Below are 20,459 nucleotides of genomic sequence, written 5' to 3'. Positions count from 1 at the left end.
TTGCTTTGTAGTTGTAAGTCACTGTTTTTTATCACCTTTAAGAAACTATTTAAATTCTGAGGTGTTTATATTTGAATATTTCCAGTTTTTGCTGCTTTTTCCTTCTTCTCCGTTGCATTTCTTTGACAGACATTTCAGATTCTCTGAGTTGTTGCCAAAAACAAGCTTCTCTGTGGTTTCATTTCAGTGAAAACAACAAATTTGACATTAAAATAAAGACATACAAAGTCATAAGAAAGTTAGAGTTGTTGTATTATCATCAATTTAAGTTAACAATGAAAAATCACAAAATGAAGCAATTAATTCGGTGAGCAAATATATAAGTAAACCACGAACAGAAGACGAGCGTTGCACAGTCTAAAGACCTCATCAGAATTCAAACTAAAGTAAATATTTCTGACACTTTTAACATTTATTTTTTTTTTAACAAAAGCAAATTACTTAGATAAACTATCTTCAGATAAAGTGGTAAAAAGTCCAATAGTAATGTAAAAAACAACTTTCAAATTACACTTTTATTCAAGTGTGCAGCGTAAAGTTTAATACTTGTGGAAGAACAGATGTTTCAACTGAACACAATTATGTATTTCCTGCAGCAAAACAAGTTTCTTTCAGCTGAACTCTATGTGGAATATTACACACAAACAAATACATTTTAAAAATAACAGAAAAATAGGGAAAAAAATAAGAAAGGTTTTCTTTTTGCCTTCACAGTCCTGCAAAAATCTCACTCTAGGGATGTCCTGATCCAATCCTAAAGATCAGGATCTCTGCCTGAAGCAGCTGTGGTTCAAGATCATTAACCTCCTCAGAAGTCTTTGTCATGGTGCCCACTGCTAGTAAATGTCTCACAATGCTCTCTGCTAGCCAACATGAGTGGTATCCTCAGATAACTAACATGTCTGCAGCAGAGGAGGTTTTAAGACCTTTGCTGTTTGCAACAGCGCCACCTACTGAATTGGATAACTGTGCTAGTAACACAAATTGAAGCAAAGACTGAATTTCTGACCGTGATGGACAACAGCCACAGCCTGAGTAAAGAAGGTGAATCCAGGGTCATGTCTCACCACCGTCCAATCTTCCATACATCTAAGATCTAGTGTCTACTAAGGCTACAGTATGATTCCGTTGTTATTTTAGCTGATTATGGTCTAATTACACAATTAGTACTCGGACAGAACGTAGTATTTTGGGTGGAATCCACTCATACATCCAATTCAGTGGCTGGCACTAGTATGAAAAACAAGAGTCCTGAAACTAAAGCCTCTTCTGGTCTCTACAGTAGTAAACAGGAAGAGGCTTCACCTGGTGGAACAACCAGGAACTACAGCTGATCTACATCTACTGACATCATGGAGAGAAAACAGGTTTTCTACATCTTTTGGAGCCTGAGTACATCCTATCATGTAACACTACATTTACCCTCTCACACTACATTTGTCTCTAACACTACATTTACCCTCTATAACACTACATTTACCCTCTAACACTACATTTACCCTCTATAACACTACATTTACCCTCTGATACTACATTTACCCTCTAACACTACATTTATTTCTAACACTACATTTACCCTCTATAACACTACATTTACCCTCTACAACACTACATTTACCCTCTAACACTACATTTACCCTCTAACACTACATTTACCCTCTGACACTACATTTACCCTCTGACACTACATTTACCCTCTAACACTACATTTATCTCTAACACTACATTTACCCTCTAAAACACTACATTTACCCTCTATAACACTACATTTACCCTCTATAACACTACATTTACCCTCTAACACTACATTTATCTCTAACACTACATTTACCCTCTAAAACACTACATTTACCCTCTATAACACTATATTTACCCTCTATAACACTACATTTACCCTCTATAACACTACATTTACCCTCTAACACTACATTTACCCTCTAACACTACATTTACCCTCTAATGCTACATTTCAGACAGTAATCTACCAGAACTACAAGGTTCCCGAACACCTGCAGAACATTAAGGAACAGACTGGAGTCAGAAAGCAGTTTTTTCTAAAAGCATTGTAAAGTTATTCAGTTGTCAAGCAGGTGCTCTGTAAGTACTTGAGGTGTGTACTAGTAGGGAATGCAGAGACTAGCTATTAGCTGACCTGGACTGGATCATTAGATCAGAACATCCCAACCTCACACTTTTGCAACATATAAAACTGAAGTCTGAAATAAAAGTCTTTGGAACGACACCTGAAGCTGTTGATGTCTTGATGTTTTGTCAGTGACGATGTTTTTGTTCAGGTTCATGAGTCATTTCTGAAAAGTTTGTCCCTTCGCGACGCTTTTACCTCCCGTGACTTTGTTCTTGTGGAACACGCTGATGATCTTCTGCCTGAGCTCTTTGCACTGCAGCCCGTAGATGAGCGGGTTCAGGGCTGGAGGAACAACATGGAACATGACGGACGCCACCTTCCCGTTGTCGGCCCACTCAGGCCGCCGGTGCATTATCATCGGGGTGAAGGACGACACCAGCATGACGATGTAGACGGCCAGGTGGGTGGCACAGGTCTGCAGGGCTTTGCTGTTCAGCACCTTGTTCTTGCTGCTCAGACAGACCATGGCGATCCTCAGGTAGGTGAGCGTCACGCTGCCGAGTGACGAGCCCAGGAGGAGCACGGCGCTGCTGAGCCCGTAGATGTGGTTGATGAGGAGGTTCTGGCAGGACAGCTTGAACAGCGAGGCATTGTCGCAGAACGGGTTGAGGATCACCCGTCTGCAGCGCGTCAGCCGGATGCTGAGGCCCAGAAGGACGACGACCAGAAGGAATGCCACCGTCCAGGCCCCAGCCGACAGCTTCACCACCATCCTGTTGGTCACGATGCTGGTGTAGCGCAGCGGGTTGCAGATGGCCACGTAGCGGTCGAAGGCCATGACCATGAGCACGGCATGGGAGGTGCCGGCGTGGAAGTGGGCACAGAAGGCCTGGACGGCACAGTCGACGTAGCGGATGTAGCGCTCAGTGAAGGCGGTGAAAACGTAACCCAGCAGGCGAGGGATGATGGCCGATGCCCCGAACACGTCGTTGACGCTCATGTTGCAGAAGAGCAGGTACATGGGCTCATGGAGGCTCCTCTCCATGGAGATCAGAACCACCAGGCCCACGTTGGACACCATGATGAAGACATAGATGAGGAGAAGGAGGACGAAGGTGGTGACAGAGGACTCGGGGCTGACCTTCAACCCCTCGATGAGGATAATATCTGCGTTGAAAGTTTGGTTGTCCATGCTGCAGCTGGAGGATCCTGGAGATGGAAAGTTAAAGAAGAACAAAGAATTACAAAAACAGCTTCACCCTGACTGGTCGAAGCAGATGTCTGTCCTCCCTGAGCCTGGTTCTGCTTCCTCCGTTTTAAAGGTGTCTCTTCATAATATTACAGGATCTTCAACCTTACTGGGACTATGTGAACTTTCCTGAGATGATTTAAGCTTGATTTGGTGCCAGACGCTACTGTTCAAAACTTTGGGGTCACTCCTTTTTTTTGGCTTTATTAGACAGGTTAGTAGAGAGGCAGACAATAAAGTAGGGAGAAGACCTGCAGCAAAGAGCCGTGAGCTGGAATCAAACCCAGGACCCTGTTTACAGGTCAGCAACTCAGCCTGTTGAACTATCTGGGTGACTGAAATGTCCTTATTTTTGAAAGAAAAGCTTTATTTTTCCAATGAAGATAACATTAAATGAATGATAAATCCAGTGTAGATATTGTTAATGTGGTAAATGACTATTATAGCTGGAAACAGCTGATTTTTAATGGAATATCTCCTGTGTTCTAATGCTACATTGTGTTAGCTAATGGTGTTGAAAGGCTCATTGATGATCAGAAATCCCTTGTACAGTTATGTTAGTACATGGATAAAATGGAATTGTCTGGATGACCCCAAACTGTTGAAGGGTAGTGTAGCCTAAAACTTTGTTTCTGCGGCACAATTAGGATGAAATTAAAATGATTACAGCAGATTTTAAACAATGTCCGGTGTTTTCCAGCAGGGAAATAAGAAATTACTAAGTTATATTAAGGTTAACAATATTATATAAAACACTCAGTAAAATTAAATATTAAGGCTAAAATCAAAGTCAAATTGACCCTTTTTAAAGTTTGAAAATGTGGGAAAAAACATATATATTCACAGTGAAAAATTCCACATTTTCAACATTTTTGGGAAGTTTTTCAACATTTTTTGGTGGAAAAAAAGAAATGTTAAAAAAATGCTTCTTTAAGAACATTCACCATAAAAATTAACCAAAATCCAGCGAATTTCGTTGGATTTTTAAAAGAATTTTTACAAGAATTTTCTTGCCAAATTTTGGGGGATTTTTTAAAAATAAAACTTTTAAAGGAAACTTTTAAGGAATTATTGGAATTTTCTTCTTGAAGGTTTTGCAAATTTTCAGAAATTTGGGGAATTTTTTTGCTGAATTTTTGGATTTTTTCAGACAAGGAAACAATATTTTTTGGTGCCCATAAATGAAGACAACAGGAGAGTTAAATATTCTTGAGTTTAGATGAATTATGAAGCTGCTTCATCAGGACTGTCGGGTTGTTTCCCACTGGGATGAAACCAGTTCACACCAGTAAGACCAGTTAAGCTGAACCTCCTTTCCTCTTCTTTGGTTACATTTAAATTTAGTTTTCTTTTCCACATAAGAGCTGCACAAACTGAACTGATTATGTAGATTTGTGTCTTGATCTCTTAATAAATCCTGTTTTTCTAAATATCAGAGCAAATAATATAAAATTATTGCCTTCATACATTCATAACATTTCATTTAATTTTATTTACAGATAAATCTTTTACTAATCACTGCAGAGATCAGATCGATTGTTAACCACACATTTAAATGGATTTTTTTCCTTCTCCTGCTGTTGCACATAAATAAAATGCATTTATTTTTCTGCTGTCAGCTTCCAAACCAAACCTCTGATGTTAAACAAATTAAAAAGCAGAAGCACAAAAAGCAATCAGCATGTTTTCACACATTTACCTCACAGGTTTAAACACCAGGGCCCAACAATTTGACATAAAACACACATTAAATGACTTAATTAGGTGTCAAGGTTAAGCAACTACAATATTGTTTATAATTCAAATGTATCTGACAAATTTAAATATGAAGCTTAAGTTGTTTTTTTTCCTGTAAACACACCTTCAGTTCCTTAAAAAAGACATTAAAACATCACATTAATATTTTAAAAAAATAAATCATGCAGTCACAAATGTAATTTTTAAAAATGTTCCTGCATTTTTTCAATAATTAAAATTATTTCTAATGCTGTCAATTGTTTTAATTCACCAGTCTTTTAACCCTCCTGTTTTCATTTACGGGGGAACCAAAAAATCTTGTTTCTTTGTCTGAAAAAAAAATCCCAAAATTCAGCAAAAAAAATCCCCAAATTTCTAAAAATTTGCAAAACCTCCAGGAAGAAAATTCCAATAATTCCTGAAAAGTTTCCCTTAAAAGTTTTATTTAAAAAGAATCCTCCAAATTTGGCAAGAAAATTCTTGTAAATATTTTCAAAAAATTTGTAAAAATCTTCCAAAAAATATCCTAAAAATATCTAAAGTGATTACATATATATCAGTAAAATTTCTAATATTTTCTTTAAGAACATTCACATAAAAATCAACCAAAATCCAGCAAAATTCGCAGGATTTTGGTTGATTTTTATGGTGAATGTTCTTAAAGAAACTGTTCTTTAACATTTCTTTTTTTCCACCAAAAAATGTTCAAAGATTCCCAAAAATGTTGAAAAAAGTTCTTTTCCTCACATTTTCAAACTTTAGGATGACACGAGGGTTAATAATCTCATTAATTTTTTAAAAATTGTGTGAATAATTCATATAAATCAGATCCAAAGTGCTGCTTCATATAACAGCTTTCTAAAACATCGACTCCCAGACTGAGTGTTTAACTTTACCTGACAGGAACCTCCTCCAGTCAGACCACAGTCGGACCAACAGACGTCTTTAATAAGACGCTCAGCTCGGATTCGTCTCCCGGCAACTGTTGCCGACAACTTTACACCAACATCAGCAGCATTTGAGTCGCTGTGGTGGTTTAACGTGAAGGTTGGATCTGACTTCTTTTTAAATCCAAGATCCATTCAAGCACCTGTTCGATGTTTTAATAATCAAATGATTGAGTTGAACGGTGTGAAGTTGATGTTGTAGCACAAACCTACAGATAAACAGTAAATTATTCAGTATGAACCAGTCTGAAGAGTCTACAGAGTTTAACTGGGAGAAAAAAGACAGAAAACAACAACAGCAACAAAAACAAAACATGACTCTGACATAAAATCTGTCTATTTTGACTTACAGAAAAAAAGAGAGTATTTCAGCCAAAAAGTTTTTGTTTTTTTTTGGTGGTGTCCCTGAAATCTCTAAAGTATCGCTAATTAGTCAAATTCTGCAAATTCTTGTTATTCATATCTGGGATAGTGAAAAACACACTGAAGTATTTTGATAGTAGCATTACGATGTTAGCTAACATTACAGTGCTGAATGTTAGCTAACATTATGATGTTAGCTAGCATTACGATGCTGCATGTAAGCCATCATAATTTGTATTTAAGCTAACATTACAATGTTGTATGTTAGGTAACATTGCGATGTTGTGTGTTAGCTATCATAATTTTGCATGTGAGCTAGCATTACAGTGTTGTATGTAAGCTAATATTATGATGTTGCATGTTAGCTAACGCTATGATGTTGTATGTTAACTACCATTATAATGCTGCATATAAGCTATCATTATGATTTGTATTTAAAGTAACATTCCTGGATTGTATGCTAGCAAACATTATGATGTTGTATGTAAGCTAACATTACAGTATTGTGTAATACTTAACATTACACGTTATTAGCTAACCTTTTCAGGTTAAATGTGAGCAAACATTAAAATGTTGCATATTAGCTAACACTATGACATTAGCTGACATCACAGTGTTATATGTTAGTTAAAACTGCAATGCTAGCAAATTTTAAAATGTTATATACTACCTAAAGTTATGCATCATTGAACATTACAGTATTGTATTTTAACTAAAACCACGTTAGCTAACATTACAGTGCTGTTAGTTTGCGTCACAGCATTAGCTAATATAGTGTTGTATGTCACTTAAAATCATGATGTTACCAAACATTACAGTGTTCTGTGTCAGCTAAAAACACAATGTATGTTAACATTACAATGTTATAGGTTAGCTAAAATGCCAATGATAGCTGACATTTCTGACTAAAATTTCTGTTAGCTAACATTAGAGCGTTGTTTGCTAGTTAAAACCATGACATTAGCAAACATCCAGTGGTCTCTATTAGCTACAATCATGATGAAAGTTAGCATCACAGAGCCGTATGTTAGCTAAAATTCCAATGCTAGCTGACATCACAGTGTTTGTTACCTCAAGTTAAGATGTTAGCAAACATTACAGCACTGTGTGTTAGCTAAAATAATGATTGAATTTAACATCCTAGCATTTTTTATAAGCTGAAATCATGATGTAAGTTAACATCACACAGTCGTATGTTAGCTAAAATTAGGACACTAACGTTGCTAAAATGCTAAAAATCCAAAGAATTTCAGGAGATGACAGTAGCTACATTCACAGTCAGTCAACGTAAACAACTACATTTAATGAATTCCTTTATTAATGTATATTTTTATTTCATAAATACATGTATAAATATATATAAGGGGAGCATTACATTTATTCTTCTTCTTTTAATAATGTATATTTTTTAAAAGTGAATCATCCATACTGTATGTAATACTTGTGGCATACATATGTCTTACATCTATACGTACTACTCTACCCTTCCACTTGTTCGTTCTTGCTTCTCATGTCCCACCCACCCTCCCTATACTTCTGCCTCCTTTTCCTAGGTGCTGATCTCCGACCTCCACACCACATCATCTCAGTCGTCACCAACATAAAGATCCTTTGCATCCAATAAACAACCAGGCTTCAGATCAGTGGTCCTTGTTGGCAAAAGAGTCGTTTCATCTGTAAAACTGTCATTACTTCCTGTTGAATATGATCAGAATTTTTTCCCTGATGGCTTTGATCTGCAGTCCGTAGATCACGGCGTTTAAAGCAGGAGGAACCACGTGGAACAGGATGGATGCCAGCTTCCTTTCTTCAGACAGCTGAGGGAAGCGATGCAGGAGGATGATGATGAAGCCTGACAACAGCAGGATGACGTAGACGGCCAGGTGGGAGGTGCAGGTCTGCAGCGCCCGGCGGTTCAACGCCTGGTTCTTCCTGCTCAGACAGACCACAGCGATCCTCAGGTAGGTGAGCAGCACCACACCCAGCGACAACGCCATCATCCCCATGGCGGTGCTGAGTCCGTAGAGGTGGTTGATGAAGACGTTCTCACAGGACAGTTTGAAGAGAGAAGCGTTGTCGCAGAATGGGTGGTTGATGATGCGTCTGCATTTGAGGATTAACACCAAGTTATTGACAGTTTTCTGTATTATTATCCAAGTTATCAATAGTTTTGTCCATCGATATTGAGATTATTGACATGTTTGGGTATTAACACCAAATTATTGATAGTTTTCTGTATTATTATCTAAGTTATTGATCACTTTGAGCATAAATATCCAGATTATTGATGGTTTTGTGGGTGGGAGTGATTCAATCAGCCACTCCTGCTCTCCCATATAACCAGACGCCACTCTGCATTTGGAGCCGGACCATGAACTACCAACAGTTAGTGCTTTGCACTGTTCAGTCTGAGCCTTTTGTTCCTTGTGCTCTCAGTAATCCTGTTTTCTTTGTTTAGATCTGACTCCTGCCTGCTTGTGCCACTCGGATCATCTGTGTACTCCATTGACTGGCTTCTAGATCATCACCCTTCTGATTTCCCCCTGGCTTTCCCTCGGTTCATCACTACCTTGCCCTTTTCCCTGTTCCCCCGAGGAAAACACCTGCTGCACAGCCACACCACAAAGAAACATCAGCCTCGCCACCTAGGATGCCATTCACGCCATCACGGACATCAGCCCTGCCAGTTCTAGTACATCAACCAACCTGTCACCACCGCTGGCTTCTACTTCTGCCTGGAGGAATCCGTCTCCCTGGACTGGTCTGAGCCTGGCCCCCCTGTTCCGAACTCTTGCCTTCTGGCACAGTCAGTTAAGTTACCTATCCCGAGCAATACCAGACTTATTGTTAGACCAATTTGAGTTACTTCAGTCTGTTTAGTCGTGTTTGAATCTTGTAAATATTCTCTGCTTTCATATTGTGTATTTTTGGATCCCTAACCATCTAGTTCTAGTCTTGTGTATAGAATTAGTCTCGTCTCTGGTTTTGTTGTTTCTGGATTACCGTTAGTTGGGGATTTTGGTCAGTTTTGTGTTTCGTATTTCTGTGTTTATTTAGTGTTCCTATCTTGGTGTTACCAATCGTGGGTTTGAATATTCCAGTCTTTATTTCGTGTAATTATTCCACCTGCCTGCTAGAGGGTATATTCTCCGTTCCGCTTTTAGCGGATCTTCTCGTACTTCCGGTTCCATTATCTAACTTCCAGTATTTAGCTGTAGTTCTTTGTTTCTTTTCCTGTGTTGTAAATAAAAGTCTTCTAAAACCATACTTTCATCTGTAATCTCTTTCCTGCACTTGAGCCTGTCCACCCACCATAACAATTATTGATATTTTTTGGCATAAATATCCCGACTATTGATGCTTTTATGTATTAACAACAAGTTATTGACAGTTTTTTGTACTAATATCCAAATTATTGACAGTTTTGTGCATTGATATTCAGGTATCTCCTCTTTTGACCATTAATATTGAGATTACTGACACTTTTGAACATTAATATCCAGATTATTGACAGTTTCATGCATTAATATCCAGAGTGGTTTAAATCTGACCGACCTGCAGCGTGACAGCCGGACGCTGAGGCTCACCATGACCAAAATCACCACGAAGGAGACGACCCACGCCAACGTGGACAGCAGCACCACCGTCCTCCTGGTCATGATGGCAGCATACCGCAGCGGCCTGCAGATGGCGTTGTACCGGTCGAAGGCCATGATCATGAGCACCGTGTGCGACGTTCCTCCGTGGAAGTGGGCACAGAAGGCCTGGACGGCGCAGTTGGCATAGCGGATGTAGCGCTGCGAGCTGGGAAGGAAAACATCGGCCAGCAGGCGGGGGATGACGGTCGATGCCCCGAAAGCATCGTTGACGCTCATGTTGCAGAAGAGCAGGTACATGGGCTCATGGAGGCTCCTCTCCATGGAGATCAGAACCACCAGGCCCACGTTGGACACCATGATGAAGACATAGATGAGGAGGAGGAGGACGAAGGCGGCGACAGAGGACTCGGGGCTGACATTCAACCCCTCCAGCTGCAGAAGATCCAGATCAACTGTTTTGTTTTTCATAATCTCGCGGAGGATCGCAGAAACACTCTGAAAAATGCAAAAAGAAAAAGACTGAATGGAATATTCACATCAAACAGAGCCTTGTGACTGAATCTGACACTGGCAACTCTTTTGTAGGAGCTTCAGCAGAAACCCTCCCAGGTTCTGGGAGGTTCTTGAAGCAAGAACCTGTCAGAGATGTCCTGTGGGTTTCTACTCCTACAATCACCATGACCTGGATCTTTCATTATATTTCCTCTTTTCAAATGTACATCCAGACACAACATGGAAGAAGTCCTGCTTTTCTGGAGACATTAGAAAGATTTTTACTTTCTGAACCCTAAAATCTGCCAGTAAATTTAAACATCATGTTATCTTTAAAAAAAACAAAACAAAATGATGCCATTAATCAGCCAGAAACTGTAAAAACACAGAGAAAGATTAGATGTTAAGACTTTCTGCTTCATGGTTTCTTCGGGGAAATAAACAAAATCTGAGTTTTAAATCCTGACATTTTATCAACACCTCTTTATTATCTCATTGAAAATTCATAAAAATTCACCGTTTGCAGATCTTCTCTGCCACGACTGACTCGGCTGTAACCAACAGGTTGAACTGCAGTCAGTGTTTCCAAAATCAAAGCTACTGGATCAATGACTGATCACCACAAAAAGCCCTGAAATCACCAATAATATGCTGAAAATCACCACAAACCGCAAAGTTACCACAGAGATAACAAAATCACCACAAAAAGAAGCAAGATCATTACAAACAGCCTTGAAAGCATCAACAATATGCTGAAAATCACCACAAGAAGATGGGAAAAAAGGAAAATGCAACTAAATGGATCAATAAAATAAATGCTGCATGGCCCAAAAACTGAGGCGCAAGTAGATGGAGGTACATTCAGCATGGTGAAATATCTTTCTACAGCTGATGAGCAGAGTAAAGTAAAAAAAAAAAAAACATCAACTTTAAAAATGCAAACTCACCACAAAAAGCCTTGAAATCAACAACATGTTGAAAATCACCACAAAAGAGGCAAAGTTCCCACCGAGATCACAAAACCACCAGAAAACGCCTTGAAATCAGTCCAAAATGACTTCAAATTTGTCAGAAATTACTCCAAATGTGCCCAAAATGACTAAAAATTGTCAGTGTTTTTCACTTGAAACTTGCCCAGAATGACTCACAAATGGTCCAAAATAATAAAATCCTTTCTAAGATCTGAAATATTTATCCAAAAATGACATTAAATTATCCACAGTTGCTTAAAACTTGTCCAGAATGACTCAGGAATGGTCCGAAATACGAACAAATGTGTTCAAAAGGACAAAAACTGGACCCGATGGACTCAGAATGTGTCTAAAAGGACCCAAAACTGTTCAAAATCACCAGACATTAACTGGAAGTTATATAAATGACTTGAAATGTGTTCACAATTATTCAAAGTGTGTTCAAAATGACAAAAAAGTCTTTGAAAAAAAGTTTTTGATTTGAAACTAGTCCAGAACAACTCAGAAATGGTCCAAAATAACAGAAACTTGTCTCTTTTTTTTCCATCTGTTTCCTGATTTGTGTCTTTCTGAGTTTTCTCTCATTCTTCATGTTGTTCTGTTAAATAGAGCTGCAGAACTTTAGACTGAAAAATGAACCAACAATGAAGATAAATTAGACAAAAACAAACAACAAACACACCCATAAACTGCCGAGGGTTCAGAGGATTAATCAGCTGCTATGAATCTGATCTATTAATCATCGGAACGTTTAAGAAAAAGAGACTATTCCCTCCATCTGTTTCCATTAATGAGTCTAGGTTTGAAGCAGTCAGAACCTGCTGCAGGTTCAGAAAAACTCATTTTAAATGTTTGTTTTCAGCCTGATTAAAGGAAAACAGAAATTAGCTGCCTGATTAAACAACTATTCTTCATTTAAGAGCATTTGAACACATCTTTTGCAGCCAAACATCCCATGTCTTTTCAGATTCTTCCTCATTTCCAACCTTTCTGTCCTGTTTCTCCCTGAGATGAATGATCAGAGTCGGTTTACCTGCTGAACGAACCTCCTCCAGTCAGACCAGCCGGACCACGACTGACTTTAAGAAGTCGATGAAGTCACCTCCAGTTCTCCAATCAGAGGGCCTCCTTCCCCTCTCAGCTGAATAACCTGGTTTTAGGCCTCAGGTTTGATATCCGGGACAGAATCCAGGAAATACGTCACTGCATTTTGTCATCTGGGAGTCGAAACTGAGTTCTGTCGAGTATTTGGTTTTCAGGTCTAGAATTTTTTGTACTTTCACTGGTAAAAAAAATCTGTAAATCCATTTAAGGATTCAATATCTCCAGAAATAAAACTCCCACATGCATGGAATGTGGTGAGAACTCAGACAGAATCTAAATGATTTAATGGATCCAACAGAGGACACAATTTTAATTACTGGTTCTTGAGAATGGAGGAAAGTGCAAAGTTTTCAACTGTGTCTGATCTAGTGTCTCCATAAAGTTCCTGTAAGTGTTTATCTATGGATGGATCCATGTTTCTACTAAAATACAGTCTTTGGTCGACATTTCACCAACTTTTGAGGATTTAAAATCAGTAGAATCTGATGTGTTAAAGTCTGACCAGACAAGGTTCCAGTTTTTAGATGTTTTGTCTTGAAACCTGTCGAAGATGATTCAAAATTTACCAAAAATTACCTCAAATTCCTCAAAATTATGTGAAACTTGTCCAAAATGATTCAAAATTAACTTGACATCTGCTCAAAATAACTCAAAATTACCAAAAAAGGACTAAAAATGTAAGGCTGCACAGTGGTGTAGTGGTTAGCACTTTCACCTTGCAGCGAGAAGATCCCTGGTTCGCGTCCCGGCTAAAATCCAGTTATCGATAGTTTTCTGCATTAATATCCAGATATTTCCAATTTTGTGTATTAATATTTAAGTTTTAGACATTTTGATGCATTAATATTGAGATAATTGGTACTTTTGAACATTAAGTTATTGACAGTTTTCTGTTAATATCCAAATTTATTTATTTTCAATAGTTTTGTGCATTGATATCCAGGTATTTCCACTTTTGAGCATTAATATTGAGATTATTGATACTTTTGAACATTAATATCTAGATTATTAACATTCTTGTTCATTAATATCCAGATATTTCCAAAGTTGGGCATTAATATCCAGATTTAGACACTTTGATGCATTAATATTGAGATAATCGATACTTTTTGGCATTAAAATTCAGATTATTGATGCTTGTGTGTATTAACACCAAGTTATTGACAGTTTTCTATATTAATATCCAAGTTATTGATAGTTTTGCACAATACTATCCAGATTATTGACACTTTTGTACATTAATATCCAGGTATTTCCACTTTTGAGTATCAATGTTGAGATTATTGATTCTTTTGAACATTAATATTGAGATTATTGACATGTTTGTGTATTAAAACCAAGTTATTGACCATTTTCTGTATTATTTATCCAAATTACTGATAGTTTTGTCCATCAGTATTCAGATTATTGACATGTTTGGGCATTAACACCACATTATTGACCATTTTTATATTAATATCTTAGTCATTAATCATTTTGAGCATAAATATCCAAATTATTGATGGTTTTGTGTATTAACACCACGTTATTCATAGTTTTCTGTATTAGTGTGTAAGTTATTGATAGTTTTGAGCATAAATATCCAAATTATTGATACTTTTTTGGCATAAACATCCAGATTATTGATACTTTTGGATATTAACACAAAGTTATTGATAGTATTCTGTATTAATATCCAGATTATTGACAGTTTCATGCATTAATATCGAGATTATTGACAGTTTTATGCATTAACATCCACATTATTGAATCTTTTGGCATTAATTTCGAGATTATTGATACTTTTGGGCATTATTATTCAGATTATTGACAGTTTTAGGTGTTAACACAAAGTTATTGACAGTTTTCTGTATTAATATCCAGATTATTGACAGTTTCATGCATTAATATTCAGATTGGGTTGAACATGACCGACCTGCAGCGTGACAGCCGGACACTGAGGCCCACCAGGATGACCACCATGACCAGCAACACCAGCCACGCTGACAGCAACAGCTTCAGCACCATCCTGTTGGTCATGATGGCGGCGTACTGCAGTGGCCTGCAGATGGCCACGTAGCGGTCGAAGACCACAATCATGAGCACCGTGCAGGCTGAGCTGGCGTGGAAGTGGGCACAGAAGGCCTGGGCGGCACAGTCAACATAGCCGATGTAGCGCTGCGAGCTGGGAAGGAAAACGTTGGCCAGCAGGCGGGGGATGACGGTCGACGCCCCGAAAGCATCGTTGATGCTCATGTTGCAGAAGAGCAGGTACATGGGCTCATGGAGGCTCCTCTCCATGGAGATCAGAACCACCAGGCCCACGTTGGACACCATGATGAAGACATAGATGAGGAGGAGGAGGACGAAGGCGGCGACAGAGGACTCGGGGCTGACATTCAACCCCTCCAGCTGCAGAACATCTGGACCTAAAGTCTGGTTCTCCATCATGAAGACGGTTGATCTGAACCTGGAGATGAGAAAATAGAGAGAAGTTACAGAAATGATGATGATGATGATGATGATGGTCCACTACGTCAGTGCCTTCAGGTGAAGACGTCTCGTTGACATTTTGGATGATTTTTACTAAGTTCTGTTGTCAGACCTGAGATTTTTGTTTCTGTTTTCATCCTTTAAAGAAGTGTCTCACCTGTGAAGTCGTCTGAAGGCCGCTCAATCAGCGCCATCTTGAAAGTTTCTGGGGTCAATCTGTACAATTTTAGAGTCAGTTTGGGCAGTTTTGGAGTCATTCTAGATGTTTTCAGTCACTTTGGAATAGTTTTGCATAAATTTAGACACATTTTGAGTCAACTTTAACTTTTTGTGTCAAGTTTTTACATTTTTTATACATTTTAGTCAATTTGGACAGTTCTGCAATTCTGTAATAGTTAATATAAACATCTCCATCAGTCAGTTGGGACCATTTTTGAGTGAATTTTGACGGTTTTGGTCGATTTGGGGAATTTTTAATTCATTTAGTTAGAGTTTCAGTGGAATTGGACCGTTTTCCCATCATCTCATGCAACTTTTGAATATTTTTAGACATATTTCCAGTCATCTTGGAGTATTTTTGAGTCAATCTGGGCATTTTTTAAAGGTAACTTGGTCAATTTTTGCACTAGTTTGTTCAGGTTTTTAATCATTTTAGACATATTTTTAAGCTCTTTGGACAGTTGTTGAGTGACTTTATGTCCATGTAGACATCTCTTCAGTCAGTTTAGACTGTTTTTGAGTCAATTTTGGAATTTTTGCATCAATTTGGGCAATTTTTGAGTTCAAGTCACTGATTTTCTTCTTCAGATCTTTGCTGAGCTCCTCAGACTTTCCCCCTGTAGTGTTTGAGTCTAATGAGTGGATCTAATGGTTCTATTTAAACTGGATCAGAGTCAGCAGCTGTTGTCAACTGGAATCACTCAGGAGGAGTTAAGAGGTCATGAAACTAAGAAAATAACATTAAAACAACTTTCGACATCACGGCGACTGATCATTCAAGGTTCTTTTTGATCCAACAGATTCTGTCATGTTTCCAGAAAACCTTTAATGAATCTATGAAAGAACCAAAATACATGATAGCTTCTTGTTCATGTTTTCATGATTCTATCATGTAACATTCATAGTTTTAGGAATCATTGGAAACTAAAGACTGATGATATACGAGGTTCATACAAGTGGATGGAAATGTTTGTTCATAACTCTGTATAGATGGATCCATATTTCTACTAAAATACAGTCTTTGGTCGACATTTCACCAACTTTTGAGGCTCTAACATCAGTAGAATCTGATGTGTGGAAAGATGAGGTTCCAGTTGATGTGAATTATTGGTAGGAAACAGAACCTGGTGTTCGATGTGCAGAGTCACAAGCTGCTTCCATGTTGAAATTTAACAACAAAAGAGGGTTAAAATCCAAGTTAATGGATCAAGAACAAAGACGTGTGAGTTTTTGTGTAAAGATGTCGTAACTTTATTCATGAAGAAACAAACTTCCTCTGCAGTGAATCTCATCTTTTATTGCTGTAGAACGCAGCCTTGATCTTCTGTCTGACCTCTTTGATCTGCAGTCCGTAAATCACGGCGTTGAGAACCGGTAGAGTGATGTGACCCAGAACCGACGCCACCTTCCTGTGCTCCGACAGCTGGGGGAACCGGTGCAGAACCACGATGATGAAGGCCGACACCATCATGATGACGTAGACGGTCAGGTGGGAGGCGCAGGTCTGCAGCGCCCGGCGGTTCAACGCCTGGTTCTTCCTGCTCAGACAGACCACAGCGATCCTCAGGTAGGTGAGCGTGACGCTGCTGATGGAGGAACCCAGCAGAACCACGGTATAGCCCAGACCATAGATGTTGTTGATGAGGACGCTCTGGCAGGACAGTTTGAAGAGTGAAGCGTTGTCGCAGAACGGGTTGAAGACGACCCACCTGGACAACAACAGCTGGTTCAAGAGAAACATCTCTTCTTCTGCAGACACCACATATAACCAAGTTCACAACGTTGTTTTCATTTCAAATGCAGATTTTATTCCAGTTGGCCTTCAGGTTTGTGTAATAATGTCCAGATTATTGATGCTTTTGTGCTTTAACACCAAGTTATTGACCATTTCTGTATTAATATCCAAGTTATTGATAGCTTTGAGCATTAATATCCAGATTTGTGATGCTTTATGTATTAAAACCAAGTTATTGACAGTTTTCTGTATTAATCTCGGGGCTGCACAGTGGTGTAGTGGTTAGCACTTTCGCCTTGCAGCTAGAAGATCCCTGGTTCACGTTCCGGCTTTCCTGGGATTTTTCTGCATGGAGTTTGCATGTTCTCCCTGTGCATGCGTGGGTTTTCTCCAGCTTCCTTCCACAGTCCAAAAATATGCTGAGGTTAATTGATGATTCTAAATTGTCTGTAGGTGTGAATGTGGGTGTGTTGTTTGTACTTATATGTAGCCCTGTGACAGACTGTTACCTGTCCAGGTGTACTGCCTTTGCCTGAGTCAGCTGGGATAGACTCCAGCCCCCCACCACCCTAATGAGGATTAAGCAGTGTATAGATAATGGATGGATGTATTAATATCCAAATTATCGATAGTTTTGTGTGTTGATATCCAGATATTTCAACTTTTGAGCATTAATATTGAGATATTGATATTTTTAAACATTAATATCCAGATTATTGACATTTATGTGCATTAAATATCCAGAAATTTCCACTTTTGGACATCAATGTCCAGGTTTTAGACACTTTGGTGCATTAAAATCCAAGTTATTGATACTTTGGTGTATTAACACCAAAGTTATTGACCATTCTTTTGTAATAATATTCAAATTATTGATCATTTTGCGGATTAATATCCAGATTATTTTCACTTTTGAGCATCAATATTGAGATTATTGACACTTTGGGGCATTAGCATCCAGATTATTGATGCTTTTATGTATTAACATGAAGTTATTGACAGTTTTCTGCATTAATATCCAAGTTATCAATAATTTTGCGCGTTGACATCCACGTATTTCCATTTTTAAATATTAATATTGAGATTATTGACATTTTGTGCATTAATGTCCAGATATTTCCACTTTGGGGCATTAATATCCAGGTTTTAGATACTTTGGAGCATTAGTATCCAGATTATTGATGCTTTTGTGTGTTAATACCAAGTTATTGACCATTTTTTATATTAATATCTAAATTATTGATAGCTTTGTCGATCAATATTCAGATTATTGACAGTTTCATGCATTAATATCGGGTTGAACAGGTTGAACATGACCGACCTGCAGCGTGTCAGCCGGACACTGAGGCCCACCAGGATGGCCACCAGAACGAAGGCCGACGTCCACGCCGCCGCCGACAGCTTCACCACTGTCCTGTTGGTCATGACGGCGGCGTATCTCAGCGGGTTGCAGACGGCCACGTAGCGGTCGAAGGCCATGATCATCAGCACCGTGTGGGACACGCTGGCGTGGAGGTGGACGCAGAAGGCCTGGAAAGCGCAGTCGACGTAGCGGATGTAGCGCTGCGAGCTAACCGACAGCAGGTCTCTGAGGATGTGAGGAACCGTGACAGTGGCTCCAAAGACGTCGTTGATGCACATGTTGGTGAGGAGGAGGTACATGGGCTGCTGGAGGCTCCGGCTGCAGAAGATCAGGACCACCAGGCCCACGTTGGACACCAAGATGAAGATGTAGATGAGCAGGAGGAGGAGGAAGGCAGCGACGGAGGACTGAGGAGAAACCTTCAAGGCCTCCAGGAGCAGAAGATCTGCAGCTACAGTCTGGTTCTCCAAACTCATCTGCATTCCTGTCCAACTTATTCAGACTTCTCCGTGTTTAAATACAAGTTCTTGACATTTTTCTATTTGGATTTAAACATAAAAAGCTGAAATATTGGACAAATGTTCAACAAAAACAGAATTATTCTCAGTATGATGAAAGATCTGAGGAAAAAAATGAATATTAAATCATTCGATGGAAGGAAATCTGAATAATCTGCACGTTAGTTCATATCTGCTGCTTTATCATTTAAATAATAATTGAAAGATTTAAAAAAAAAAAACGAACATTTCTTACTCGTTTTTGCATTAAAATGAGGATGAAACCTTTGAAACCCAGAAATCAGCTCCATCAACCACAATAATGTTCATTATTGAGCTGCATCTTTTCTGTTTCCAATTAGAATTATTTACATCATTTCATGGGAAAAAAGCACAGAAAAATATCCAGAATTATTCTCAGTTCTGTTGGAATAGAAGAAATCTGAAGTTATTTTTCATGCTGTATGTGGATGAAACTGAGGAAATAAAGGTTGTACACCTAATAAATCTGAATATTCTGCACATATTATTACATATCTGCCACTTTATCATTAAAATGATGATTAAAAGATGAAAAATCAGGCTCATTCTTGTTCATATTTGTATTAAAATGAGGATCAAACTCAGATTTCAACACTTTCAGCCATAATGGTGTTAATTATGGTTAAAAACACACACAGATTGCTTCATTTCATGGTATAAACAAACTTAAATATCATAAAAATGGTTCCAGACAGACCAAAAACATGATTTAAGATCTGTCAGAATGTTTCTAGAAGACATAAACTCATTAAAAAATGATGCAACTTTAGAGAACAAAGAGACACAAAACGACACATCGAATCAGCAGAATGATAGAAATGGAAGATCTGAAGGTGGAAACGTCTCGACTCCTCCAACGTTCAAACCAGACGAAGCATCTGAAAGATTCAGAATCAATTCGTTTAGAGGCAGAGAACTAATAAGATGTTCTCTTTCTAAATCTAAGACACCAGAAGTGATGTTCAGAGGTGGTTTGAGATGTTTTCTGGCAGTAAAGACTGAAGCAGCAGAGATCAAACCTCCATCTGTCTGAGTCTCAAACAAACACCAGATTCTTTATCAGCTTCCTCTAGCAGTCGGCAGCCGTTGCTAGGCAACACGTTAACAACTTCCTGTTAACTTTGATTTCATTCTGGTTCCATAAATCAGAAAATCTCATTTCACTGATTCATTATTTTACACCATTTGTCCACAGATTAAATAAAATGGAGGCTCAACAAACTGTTTATTCATGTTTACTGTATCGTTTCAAAAAACTCTATGAGAGACAATCTCATTTTTTTATTGTCTCATTTCTCTCATTTATTGTCTCATTTTTCTCATTTACTGTCTTATTTCTTTCATTTATTGTCTCATTTTCTCATTTTGTGTCTCATTTCTCTCATTTTATTGTCTCATTTCTCTCATTTAGAGTCTCATTTGTTTCAAATTTTTTGCCTAATATTTCTCAATTTGTGTCTCATTTTCTCATTTGTTCTGGTTTTCTCTCATTTTTGTTGTTTTTCTCATCCTGTCCCTCATTTCTCTCATTTTGAGTGTTGTTTTTCTAATTTTTTGTCTCATTTTTTCATTTAGTTTCAGTT

At 38.4% G+C, this 20,459-nt stretch overlaps 3 protein-coding genes across 3 annotated transcripts; all 3 read right to left on the bottom strand.

Moving 5' to 3' along the window:
- Window positions 1-329: 329 nt before the first annotated feature.
- Window positions 330-3,284, bottom strand: LOC129350484 (olfactory receptor 52N4-like). The gene has a single exon (XM_055017043.1). It carries the CDS (start codon window positions 3,276-3,278, stop codon window positions 2,304-2,306), a length of 975 nt encoding a protein of 324 aa, XP_054873018.1. The 5' UTR covers window positions 3,279-3,284; the 3' UTR covers window positions 330-2,303.
- Window positions 3,285-7,931: 4,647 nt separating this feature from the next.
- On the bottom strand, window positions 7,932-14,978 carry LOC111568023 (olfactory receptor 4E1-like). The gene is made up of 3 exons (XM_055017079.1): window positions 14,442-14,978; window positions 9,938-10,476; window positions 7,932-8,485 (listed from the first exon to the last, which is right to left on the bottom strand). Exons 1-3 carry the CDS (start codon window positions 14,976-14,978, stop codon window positions 8,071-8,073), a joined length of 1,491 nt encoding a protein of 496 aa, XP_054873054.1. The 3' UTR covers window positions 7,932-8,070.
- A 1,549-nt stretch (window positions 14,979-16,527) lies between these two features.
- LOC111568024 (olfactory receptor 52N5-like) lies at window positions 16,528-18,819 on the bottom strand. Its single transcript, XM_023269465.2, has 2 exons — window positions 18,296-18,819; window positions 16,528-16,948 (listed from the first exon to the last, which is right to left on the bottom strand). Exons 1-2 carry the CDS (start codon window positions 18,817-18,819, stop codon window positions 16,528-16,530), a joined length of 945 nt encoding a protein of 314 aa, XP_023125233.1.
- Window positions 18,820-20,459: the final 1,640 nt, after the last annotated feature.

This window comes from Amphiprion ocellaris, chromosome 14 (genome assembly GCF_022539595.1).
Source record: "Amphiprion ocellaris isolate individual 3 ecotype Okinawa chromosome 14, ASM2253959v1, whole genome shotgun sequence".
NCBI lineage: Eukaryota > Metazoa > Chordata > Actinopteri > Pomacentridae > Amphiprion > Amphiprion ocellaris.
This window is presented reverse-complemented; position numbering and strand designations above follow the sequence as displayed.